At 41.3% G+C, this 12,510-nt stretch overlaps 1 protein-coding gene across 1 annotated transcript in view; it reads right to left on the reverse strand.

Moving 5' to 3' along the window:
* Positions 1 to 6,734, reverse strand: part of MMP16 (matrix metallopeptidase 16) — a 302,769-nt gene extending 296,035 nt beyond the window's left edge. Inside the window, exon 1 of the mRNA XM_037142770.2 lies at positions 6,305 to 6,734. Within this exon, the coding sequence (XP_036998665.1) occupies positions 6,305 to 6,436 (132 nt within the window). The 5' untranslated portion in view covers positions 6,437 to 6,734. The remainder of the gene's footprint in view (positions 1 to 6,304) is intronic.
* Between the last annotated feature and the right edge of the window lie 5,776 nt (positions 6,735 to 12,510).

Below are 12,510 nucleotides of genomic sequence, written 5' to 3' on the forward strand. Positions count from 1 at the left end.
AACATATCCTTTTGAGGATTAAAAAAGTTACAGGATAAATGGGTGCATTTTCTCTCTTTCACTATATAAATTAAAGCCTAGAGGCTAAATAGAGTAGAATTTCAAAATTGGAAATGGCTCTCATGACAGTTTAGTTGAATTCTCACTTTTGCAGGTAAAAGCAGTGAAGAAATGACTTATCCAGGATCAAAGTTATGTTAGTACAGAACGGGATCATCACTCTACACTGCCAGTTATCTTCTATTCCCCATGGTACATGGACAAGAGCATTGCTTTTTCAAAATAACTCATTGTCATTGCAGAAAAAAATCTTTAACATCTTTTTTGCCCATCCCTCTGCTTCTTCTATCAATTAAAAATAAAATGACTTTTATGCTCTGAATTTGGGATATAACCCAGAGCTGGCTTAAGTTACATATGGAATCCTATTCTGTGGATTGGATGCAGGTAAGCCTCAAGCCAATGAAAAGAAACAGGCCATCAAATCATAAAGGCCTATTTATCTTTCATGGTCTTAGGAAAGATGAGCAGATTTCAGCAAGCTCAGTCTTGCAAAAGAAGGTGAGCTAAATTTGACGTTCTATGATAGTAACAGATGACAAGACAAAATGTAAAAATCACATTGCTGAACTAAACTAAGAAAAAACCCATGAGAAGAAAATGAACTGGTGTTGGCTTGGTTGACTTTCAGTATATTACACTTTATAAAAGTTAAAAAGGCATTAAAAGAAAATCTTCTTAGGCCAGCTGGCCTAAGAAGCTATTATGTAAAAGTTATTACATAATAACTTTTATGTAATTAGATGCTATCATGCCAGTTACTTTTAAATCAGCATTTATTTTTTTACTAATGATAACGACATCTTTTTCTGGTCAAGTGGCTCCATTGGTTGGAGCATCTTCTTCTACACCAAAAGGTTACAGGTTAGACCATTGGTTGGGGCACGTACAAGAGGCAGCCGATGTCTGCCTCACACTGATGTCTGTGTGTGTGTGCGCGCCTCTCTCCCTCTCTCTCTAAAATCAGTAATCATACCCTCAGGTGAATTTTTAAAATATATTTACAAATAATAAAAATTTAAAAATAAAAAGTATTGAGATTTTAACCATGCACATGCATGTTTCTATCTATAAATAATCATTTTTCTTTGCATCTCTCTATGTATCTCTCTATGCATCTATCCATCCATCCATCTATCTAATGTTATACACATATCATTTAATCATCAAAATAACTTTATGAGACAGATACTGTTAGGATCCTCAGTTTACATATTTGTAGAATAAGGCTCACATAGATTAATTAACTTTTTTGTTGTTAAATTTAATAATTTGCTTGTAAATTGAAGGGATGAGATTAAAATTCAGGCATTCTGGTGTTCTTAATCCCTATACTACTCCACAATAAGAAATGTAATGAATATAATTGCATTCACTAATATTTAAAATAAATCATGATGGAAAGTAACAAAAAATGACTTTCTCAGTTTGAAATACATGCTGAAGGATCATGGAAAAATATTTCTCTTCTAACACTGAGTAAATTTAACCAATTGATTCAAACGCTCAGTGGCTCTTTTTTTGGTCCCCAAGTAATTGCAGTTGGTTATTTACCAAGTATTCTGAACAGGTACACTTAAAAGTAGGCAGTAAAATAAATGTGCATAAAGTAATTGGTGAAGCCAACTTCAGAGAAAAGAACCATACCACTGAAGGAGTGCATTAAAACTTTCTAGTTAATAACCCTAAAATAGCATGAATAAGGAAAAATAAAACTTTAGATCTGTTGCTTTCAATCTGGCTACAGACATAAAAAAGAACAGTAAAAAAAAGGAAGGACAAAAGAAGGGAATGGAAAGAGAATGAAAGAAAAGAAAAAGGGAGATGAAGGAAGATTAGGGGAGGAAAGGAAAAGGGAGATAGAAAAGCCCATGCTGGTGTGGCACAGTTGGTTGGGCATTGTCCCACAAATTGAAAGTTTGAGGGTTCGAATCCCAGTCAGGGCACATGCCTGGCCTGCACATTTGGCCCCTGGTTGAGGCACATACAAAAAGCAAACAATCGATGCTTCTTTCTCATATCAATGTTTCTCTCCCACACTCTCTCCCTCCCTTCCCCTCTCTATAAAGTCAATCTAAAAAAATTTAAAAACAGTGTTGTTGAAGCCAACTCTGTCCTTCCATGACAGGGAGAGGAGATTAACAGAGAAAACCCAGCTGTATAATAGACAGGTTGAGCTTGGCAGGCTCTTCTCTATGAATTTCTCATGGGAATAAGAAGACAACCTGCCTCTCTGGCATCTGTTTGCCTGCACAGGCTTCACAAATAACCTGAATCTGGGCATCCTGACCAGGCCCTGAATAGCCAAATGGTTCAGGAGGATCATGCAGGAAAAGCTGGGAACTGAAGACCATGGAGCCTCCCGATCTCCTATGTGCATCTGAACACATATTGTGGGTGACTAGAAAAGGTTGGGGTCTGGCAGCACATAGAAACCTTTATGAATCACTCATACAACCCCTGTCATTGACCAGCATAAACTATGGGATATAGTCACAGTGTCCCTCACTCAATGAGGCTAACCAGATCCTGGGGAAACTATGCTTCCATAAATAAGTGAAATAATGTTGATCACAGGCATGAGAAAGAAACAAATATGAAGAAAGTGGCCTCAACACATAATATTTTAGAATCTGAAAAATACAAATTTTTCTCTCTGGAATGTTTCACTGTCAAATACACATGCAGCACACAGCTACTCCAGCAAACACTGAACTTTTAAATAGGTTCAGATGAACTAAATAAAAGTAAATAAATACTAAAGCTCATATATATATTTATATATATATATATACATACATATATATATCAAGAAAAATTAAAATGTAGGACACAATGTTTGTCATAAAACATCATTTTGAAATCCAAAATCTCACTTCTTTCTTTAATTAAAAACAACAAAATCACGTTTCCTTTATTAAGATTTTGGTCCAAAAAGTAATCATCTTCTTATGCTTTGATAAGTGCATCATTCAGAGAATTGTGTTCTTATTTTACCATTAAATTCACTTAAATAATTTTTCTCACTAGAAATGTGTACTGTTGTTTTAAAAAACATAAAATACATGGTTCATTTATTTAACATTTGATAACCTGTCAAAGTTAAAGCTGAAAGTTATTACTATCATGAACTATAGTTTCAAATTTCACCACAAAAATGTTTGCAGCATACGAGGAGGAAAGTAAGCCAGCCAGCCAGCCCAGGATTATAAAAATTGTAACAAGACAGTTATTCTACAGACAAAATGACTTTTAGAGCTTCAAACACGATTCTTTGCCAACACACTATCCTCCCCAACCAATGAGCAGCTGTGACACGAGTATTGTCCAATGACGGCAGCCTGCCTTGCAGTCACCACCAACGGTGTCCTCCTGTGTACCAACTAATTCTTACACATGAAAGGCCCACTCCTTGATATACAGATGTGCACTGAAAATATGGCATTCACAAGGGCCTGCCTGCAATACGTGAGGTAGGGGCAAACTGTGTCTCCTGCAGAGTCTGACCCTTCCTCAGTTGTGCATGTTCCTTTTGCTTCTTAAAAACAAAAACAAACAAACAAAATAACAAAATGCACTCTCTCTCTGTAACAGGTTTTCATCTGCATATTAAAAATATCTTCTGCTCTGAAGATGGACAATTCTGAATATTTGTACTTTTAAAATTTAGACAGGAAAGGGTTAACACACATATTTCTACCCAATTCCTAACCTCCAGGAGAACAGTTTTTTAAATCTTAAATTACAGAAATAAAAATGATAGGGGTCCCACCAATTGTGAAGTTGGGTGAGAAATAAAGCCTTGTAATCTCTGTGGTCAGCAGAAAAAGCGCCTCTCAGAGCTACCTTCCAACTACAACAATTTAGCATGCTTGCTACAAGAAAATTATAATCATATGAGCTTCATGCATGATTGTTACCATAACTGTTTATTATTTTAAGACTCTCCTTGACAATCAATCAAATGAAGCACTGCCAGTGTAGGCCTTGCAACCACGAACAAGAAACACAATCAAGTGCCTTTTCTGAAGAAAAATGTAATGGCCTATGTTCCCAATTTGTGTTTCCTACCAAAAAGAAGCATCTAATAAAAGTGAATTAGACAGAAATTCATGTCAGAGAATATTCTGTCATCTCACATTCTTTACAGTATGGTGAATTAACCAAAAGTTGCACTTATGATTGAAAAAAGAAAGGCTGTCATCATATATCAGGGAGTATATTAACCCAAAAAAGATATGCTCATGTGCCTTAAAGCAAACTGCTTAAGAGAAATACAATGAATCATAATCTACTCTAAAATCTCCATTAGAAAAGGTTTTTAAGGTGTCAGATGACACACACCTCATCTTTTATAACCTTTGCATAGTATAATAAATATGCATGAAATAACTTAAATGCTCTAAAAATGGGAAAAAGCTAATTGTTCTATAAACCATTTTTCACATATATCTTTAAAAAGGAAACTATCATGGAAATTTAAAATTAAAATCCTGGGGATAAAATAATAACTTTTTCTTACATAATAATATCTGATTGAATTAAACTATGTGATTCAAACTATGAAGGAATACAATCAAATGTATATTCAGCCCCAAAATATTGATGCTACCCCAAGGATGTTTGCAAAAAAAAAATCTAAGCCTTTTCCAAGAAGGCAGGCCTCCCAGGCCACAGCAAGCAAGAGAAAACCTAGCACTTCCTTGTGCCCACCTCATCCCCATCACCACCAGCACCATCTGTTTATAACACTATAAATGACAACCTGCCAGTTTCATCCTGCAGTCTACGAACTAATTATGTCTTCATTTCAACATTGCATTATTTCACGACTTAAGTATTGGATACAAACATTCATCTATGCCATGTAATGTAATTGCACAAGTTTAAATTTGCTATCAAGAACAGTGTGGATATCCATCCCCTTTCCATCTCTCTTCCTATCCAGAAAAATAAAGTTGCATTTTTCAAAGGGTTAAACAACTTTGGTTTTCAAACTGGGGTTTTTGCGTAATATAATTATTCTTAACATTTGTTAATTTCTTTAAGTCATTCCATTACGGTTACTTTTTCAAATACTTAGTTTCTCTACCAACCCACACTAAATAACATGGTACCCTGGAAATTATTTTTGTAAACACAGAGAAATGATATCAGCATGTGCCTTTCAACATGGCACTTAGGCACACGTTGTATGTAAATTTGTTCCGTGAAGTGAAATTTGTTCACATACTGCAACAGGTCCTGCAATTTTGAAACCACACTCCCGACAAAATGACAGTGAGCTTTGAAGGATCAACAATTCAAGATAAAAAAAATCAACAATTCTTCAGACTTACTCCTAATTTTTCTGAGATGTCAGAAGAGAGAGACCTAACGAAAAGGAGTATTTTGTTTACAAGACCCTCTTCCTGCCTTCTCCACGGTGTGTGATAACCGTGGGTCAGAGCCCAAATGGACACAGGCTCCTCTCTAGCTTCCGTGCAGAGTTGATGACAGCAGGGTCACTTCTGCAGAGGTCTGGCAAGTCCTTACCCCTAAGTTCCCTTCCACTTTGTGTCTGTTTCCAAAGCTATCAAAGCAAAGCCATTGACAGTCTAAAACCTCCCTGTTTTGCCACGATAGTGTGAAATCAAATTAAAAACACACCTCAGAACTATTACATTGGGCTACCTTGATATTTGAGGAGGGGGAGGGGAGGAGGACACTTAACAAGAGCTGATTCCACGTACTTTGTGTCCCCAGCTCCTGTTCCCCTGCATTAACTTAGGTCTAAATAAGAAAAAGACTGGTCAAGTGCTGGATCACAAAGCAGCGGGAGATCAAACACAGCAAGTATCATCCCCCCCCACCCCACCCCCGCGCCTTCCAGATTCTGATTTTAACCTCCTTTGTCAGGCACAGAATTGGAGGAAGGTTCTCGGAACAATGCCCCACGCAGCAGGGGTGCTAGACAGACAGTCTTGGGTCCTGATTTCACCCTAGCCCTGAGCCCCACGCCGGCCTCTCTCGGTGGCAGCGGGACGCACCGCTGTGGCCCAGCACGAAGCATCCTTTGTGCCGCGGCGATAACGGACTTGGTCTAGTCTGCGCACATCCATGAACGAGATGGAGAAACGCAACTCGATCTGGCTGGAGAAGACACCATGCAGACCACGGCTGCTCTGGGCAGCCCGGTCCCGGGAGAATCAAGCGTGTCTGAGGCGGCCCAGCCAGGGGAAGACAGCCAGCGTGGTACCCTTACCTCCACATTGAAATACTGCTCTGTTCCGCAGACGGCATCACATAAAATCCAAAGCAATGTTTGCAAAAATATCGTCCCCGGGTGATGCACGAAATCCAGCCGTCTTCCAGAGCAAAGGGCGAGTAGGATCATAGTGGACTGGGCTCCAGTGGACTCAAGAGTTCCCTGCGCCGTCCCCCCTCCTTCCCTCCTGCTTCCTTTCCAAAGTGCTGGTGGGAAGGAGCCCACAGGTCACCACCGCCCCGGGTCTGGGCCGCGCTCCGCAGTCAGAGCAGAGCAGTCAGGTCGGCAGAGGTCCGCGATCACTGTGGTCACTCAGTACCGGCCCGACCCAGTTTAGCGACCCTCCCTTGAGTCTGCCCAACGTGCAGTCCGCTCTGCCACCTCTGGCTGGGCTCCTGCAGAAGGGCTGCATAGGCTCACGTCCCTCCAGAACGTTCATCCGAGATCTACATAACTCCTCCTTCCTGTCTCCCTCCCGGTCGAGGCGCCAGGCCGGGGCGGGGACGCGCGCGCGCACATACAAACCTGCTCTGGCACACACAAACATATATGCACAGACATATATCTGCACACGCAAACACAACCACAGTCTTCACACAGCCAGGCGTATTCACACACACACACTTAACGTGCCTGCACATATGCACAGCAGTACACACAACAGCCGGGGGTGTGTGCTTCAGGGGAGGGGTTGGGATAAGAGCCTCCATTGCACCGCGCCCTGGAGGCGACAGGGGCTCTGGATGGCTAGAAGTCTTCAACAGAATCCCCACCTCTACACCCAGCAGGCAAGCTGATCACCTTGCCCAGACCGCGGAGCCCTTAGAAAGCCATGCTCACACCCTGCCGGGTAATCCGAGTGTGGGGGGGAGAGGCCCTGCCTAGTCCTGGAGGTGTCCCTGTCTGTCCCCCATCCAAAGGCCAGAAGATGGGAGCCCTGGGCATGAGGAAACCCAAGGCGGGGTCCTGGGTGGCCAAGAGTGGGGGAGCCAGAGATGCAAGTCCTGGCATTCAAGCTTTGTTGGGGTGCACAGACGTAGCCTGTGGCCTTTCTCCCCCAAGTTCTCTTCCACATTGCCATGCCACGCGCGCCCGCTGAAATCAGGGAGTGAGCACAGGGTTTGGGGCTAAGACCTAGTGGAATACAGAGGCTGGGAGAAAATGCTCACTATCAAAGGCCTCCCATCAGGTGAACATACCTGCGCCTTAGGACACAGGAACGGTGGTCCTAGGTGTTAGCAAGCTGGAGAGAGGGGTCCCTGGGCTGGCTGGGAAGGAGGAGGGTGCCGCCGGAACTAAGGTGCAGGAAGACTGGGTTTGGGGTTGCGATAGTTGCGGGGGGGGGGCGCAGTTTGCCTCTGGGGGTGGGACTACAGAATTTGGTGGAAAGGTGCTGCTGCAGGTGGTCTCCCATGGGTGGAGTTTCTCCGGGAAGGGTTGCCTGAAGGACTAGGAGTATGTCGCTGCCGGGAAGGACGCGATTGCAACAAGGAATTCATGGGCTGCCAAGAGGCCTGTGGCCGCAGCAGTAACAGGCTGCGAATGGGGACAGCACCCAGCAGCACTTGGCAAATAAGAGTTTGGCTGAAGGATCGATGGGGTAAGGGCAGCTGTAGGCATGTATTTGGGGGCAGGCCTGCAAGTGTGTTTCTCCCTGGAACCAGCAGAAGGGAAGCAGAGCTCATTGGAACTAAGTGTGAGCACGATGGGGAATAAAGAGGGTTCCAGGTATGACATGGACATAGGTGTGGCACAATGGATACTGGCAAAGCAGATTTAGGACTGCAAGAGGGCATGTTTGATGAGCAGGTTAAAAAGGTTGAAAAACGCTGCTAGAAATTACATTCCAAGGTAAGAAGTTCTATCCTAAAGAGAAACACCAAACAGGCTGAGGAATGGGACTTTGCAGCTAAGACTTTATAAACTGTAGGAAACACGACCCCCCAAATTTGACCGTCTCTAGGGGAGGCTTTCCTGCCAATCTGCTCTGTGCACAGCAGATCCTACCCACAAAAGAAATGTGAACCCTTAATAAGAAGAAATATCTTACATATATCAGCATATTAATATTCACAGAACATCTTTTTTTTTTTAATTTAAAAAGCCCTGGTTGGTGTGGCTCAGTGGATTGAGTGCCAGCCTGCAAAGCAATGGGTCGCTGGTTTCATTCCCAGTCAGGGCATGACTGGGTTACAGGCCAGGTACCCAGTACGGGGGCACACAAGGGCAACCATGCATTGATGTTTCTCTCCCTCTCTGTCTCCCTCCCTCCCCCTCTATAAATGAATAAATAAAATCTTTAAAAAATTTTTTTTAATTCGCAGAATATTCCCACACACCATAACTTCTTTAATTCTCACAACATCCATGTTTTATTTTTTTGTTTCACAGATGGAGAAAATGATGGTCATAGAAGATAACTCCCAGCAAATCATTCATGGGGCAGGACGGAGACCTGAATTTTCTGACTCCTATATCAGTCAGTACATTCCCACTACACTCCAGTGATTTTTCCATATAGAAATTAATTTCTGCTGTGAAGTTTGACAATGTATAGATTGAAACTTACATAAAAGAAACAATTAGAAAGCAACACAGAGAGTAAGGCCTTTATACAGAAGTTACATGGTGCCCTGTGTACATAAAGTAACAAAATGTGGGTAGAACATTTGTCAATAAATCAAGTGTAAAATGAGAGAGAAAAGAAATGCAAAAAGGTATATACATTTACCTAGCAAAGTACACAATTAAGAAAGAAACAGAAAAAGTATATACGTTGTTTCTAGCAAAGTGCAAAATAAGAGAGGGAAGAGGTACTGAAAAAAAGTTTACACTCTTTTCCTAACTAACCCTTGAGACAGTATGGAAAAAGGGGGAATAAAACAATTTCACATGAGATGCATATGAGGAAACAGTTCTAAAAGCTGCAGTCCTTGCTAAATAAGACAGAATATTAGGAGACCTGATCAGCAAGTGAATGCAAAATGAAAGCTTCAGGGCCATCAATAAGGAGGGTTTTCTCAGTGTAGGCAACCTGTTCATCAAGGAAAACACCTCATACTTCAGCTCAGAACAATTCATGCATTAATAGTGTTTGTGGAGGACATGATATGGGGAGAAGCTTGCAATAAAACATTATGTTAATATTTGATCAAACAGGCAACAAGGATTGCTATATCATTTTAGGTAAGAGTAAGCATTCAGGGAAGGTTATCTTCAAAATTATGCATAGAATTGGCCATAGGGAAAGACTAAATACAGAGAACGGTTAAAACAAGATTGTAGTCCTGCTGTGATCTGTGAGAGTCTACTGGTGAGATCCTTGGGGAACCATGCTTTCAAGGTGCCACCTTGAGGGAAATGAAAATAGGGAATCCTAAATTCAAAAGGTAATCTCAAATCAGTGATTATTAATATTGGTAATCTTTACACACATTTATTGCATTTATTCATGGGCATTCAGTGAGCAATGAATGAATGTCAAGGTTCTAGAAATATTAACAGAAATAAAATCCTGAAACAGACATATACAACGTTGTAAGAACTCAAGTAATTACATGTGAAAGATGTTAACAAAGAGAGGAAGAAGTAGTTGATGCTCCCCTAGGCCCTTGGAGAAAACATCACAAATTAGTGGTTTTCAGAGGGTATCTTCAAGAAAGTGTGAATCTACCCAGTAGATCAGAAAAGGAAGGTTATTTCAGATCTTTATGCAATGGAGGAGTAAACATACCATCTGTGCCTGAACTAACACAAATGCTTTGTCAAGGATGAAGGTAAAGGTGTGTAAAGGCAGGTCAAGGTCACAGTTTGCACATATGTGCAGAAATCAGAGCAGAGTCTCATGTGCCTCTTTAGGCCTCAGACTTGACCCTAAAGGAATTCCTGGGAGATTACTGAATCTTCACTACCTTTGTTGTGTATTTGCCAACTCTGGAAAGAGCCACCTTCCAGAAGTTCTCACACATTTTACTCCCTATATGGACTCAGTTGGGTGCCTATGCAAAAATAATCACTGGCTTTGTCATCTTATTTCTCATCTCTTAGGTTTATCTTTTAAGGGGGGAAATTAGGAAACCCCTATTCTCATATTTCAGTAGTGTTAACTTCTTCATGGGTGGTCTTGGAGGACTTGTTTTCCTATGCACAGTAAGTTAAAATGTAGAATATAACCATCCTTTACAGGGTTAATGAAATAGTTCCTCACAAATCTTAGCACTGCTATGTGTGCTTCCTGTCACTTTCTTTTCACAACTTTGCCAAACTAATGAAGTGTGTCAGAATTATATGTGAATGCAGAACCAAGAACCTAGAGAAATTAAAAGAAAATGAATAAGATAGCCAAAGAAAAGAAATAATTCCCAATGGTGAAGATTAATAGCAATTCAATAAAAAATTAATGGGAGTGAGGGGTTCTGATGAAGTAAATGATATATGTAAATCTGAGAGGCAAGTGACAGATACTTAAACATGCGTAGTTGAGTGGCACATTGGGAAGTGAGTGATTATAACTACCAAAATAACAATGGAGGTAAATAATATATTAGAATTGTCATTGAAGCAGATTCCCTAATAACCTAGAGCCTTAGCAATGAGTTTCACAGCTTGGAATGTTACCTAAATGGTTCATTCTTCTATCATACCAATTTGGAGAGGGGTCTTCTTCTGTATTTGTATCAATTGAACCTACAGTGTTTTTTTAAGATTTTATTTATTTACCTTTAGAGGGGAAGGAGGGAAGGAGAGAGGGAGAGAAACACTGATGTATGGTTGCCTTTCGTGCATCCCCTGCTGAGAACTGGCCCCTGCTGGGAACTGGCCTGCAACCCAGGCATGTGCCCTGACTGGGAATTGAACCATGATCATGTGGTTTGTAGGCCCGCGCTCAATCCACTGAGCTACATCATCCAGGTGAACCTACGGTGTTTTTTGAAATTCAGAGAATATTGAGTTAGTCTGAGCTGTTGTCATTCTCTCATGCATATGTTATTAGCAAGAGGCACATGCATAGAACAGTCAACTAAAGCCTTGCTGTTTAAGGGGTGCTCCCTGTGGAAACTTAAGGTTGAGATCTTGTCAGAAATAATGACTCTCTGGCCACCCCATGATTCCAAATGATCCACACAGAGGGTGAGATGGTGAAGGTATTGCCTTTCATCCTGCCCTTGAAGATGGTATGATTTTTTTTCCTTCCTTGACTTAATGCTCTTTGAGTCTCCATGAGTATGAGTGTTGTTCAAGTATTTAATTTTCTGCTTATTTATTTGTTCATTCATTCCTGCATTGAACATTTATTAATCACTGTAAAATTACCAAACAATTGAGCATGAAGATGGATAAATGTGAAGGTAAGATGAGCCACATCAGTTTGATTAGGCAGAGAATGAAGTCTTGGACTTTAAAGTTGTTTCCATCAATGTGAATTTACCATCAACATAAACAAACAGCTAGAAGGAAAAACATAGAGAAAGACTTTGTCCAAGTGAGTGAGCATAAATGGCACACAATGCCCCCTATTTCTTCATAAGAGGTACCTATGGTACCTCCAGGTAAAGTGCCTAGACTCTGAAGGTCTGAGGTGACTAAGGAATACTAGGAAACACCAGATAAAGCAGAGAAGGAACTGTGTGTGCATAGGCTGAGGAGAGTCTTGTCTCTGCCCAGAGCTGTCCATCACCCTGTGAGGCCAGTCCTCTAGCACTACAATCACATTCTCCTCAGAAACCTTGGTCAACTAGAGCAGGGATCCCCAACCCTCAGGTCGCACAGCAGAAGGTGAGCAGTGGGCTAGTGAGCAAAACTTCCCTCCCATTAACTCTGACTCCTGTCTCTTCCCATTCCCTTTCCCTGTCCTGGGAAAAATTGGCTTCCATGAAACCAGTCCCTGTTGCCAAAATGTTTGGGGACCTTTGAGCTAGAGCACACCCAGGATTTGCAGAAGCTCAGTCTAACTCTGCTTGTCTCTTGCTTGGTCAATTTCTGTTAAGATTTATGTTACTCTGCTCTGGTGATTACTAGATTCCCAGTCTGAAACTTAATCCCATGGTCATTTTCACCTAAAACTCAAAGAAGTAGTCCTTAGTTCTCCTGTTTCAACCTGGTGGACTTTTCCACCTGGGTCCCCTTTTCCAGCAAACCTTGAGTACACATTTGACTCCAATTCTAATTTATGATCAGTCCCCAGCAGCTATCACAACTTTCTG

Source organism: Artibeus jamaicensis, unplaced genomic scaffold (assembly GCF_021234435.1).
Source record: "Artibeus jamaicensis isolate MK-2021 breed Jamaican fruit bat unplaced genomic scaffold, CSHL_Jam_final contig_386, whole genome shotgun sequence".
NCBI classification, from domain to species: Eukaryota; Metazoa; Chordata; class Mammalia; order Chiroptera; family Phyllostomidae; genus Artibeus; species Artibeus jamaicensis.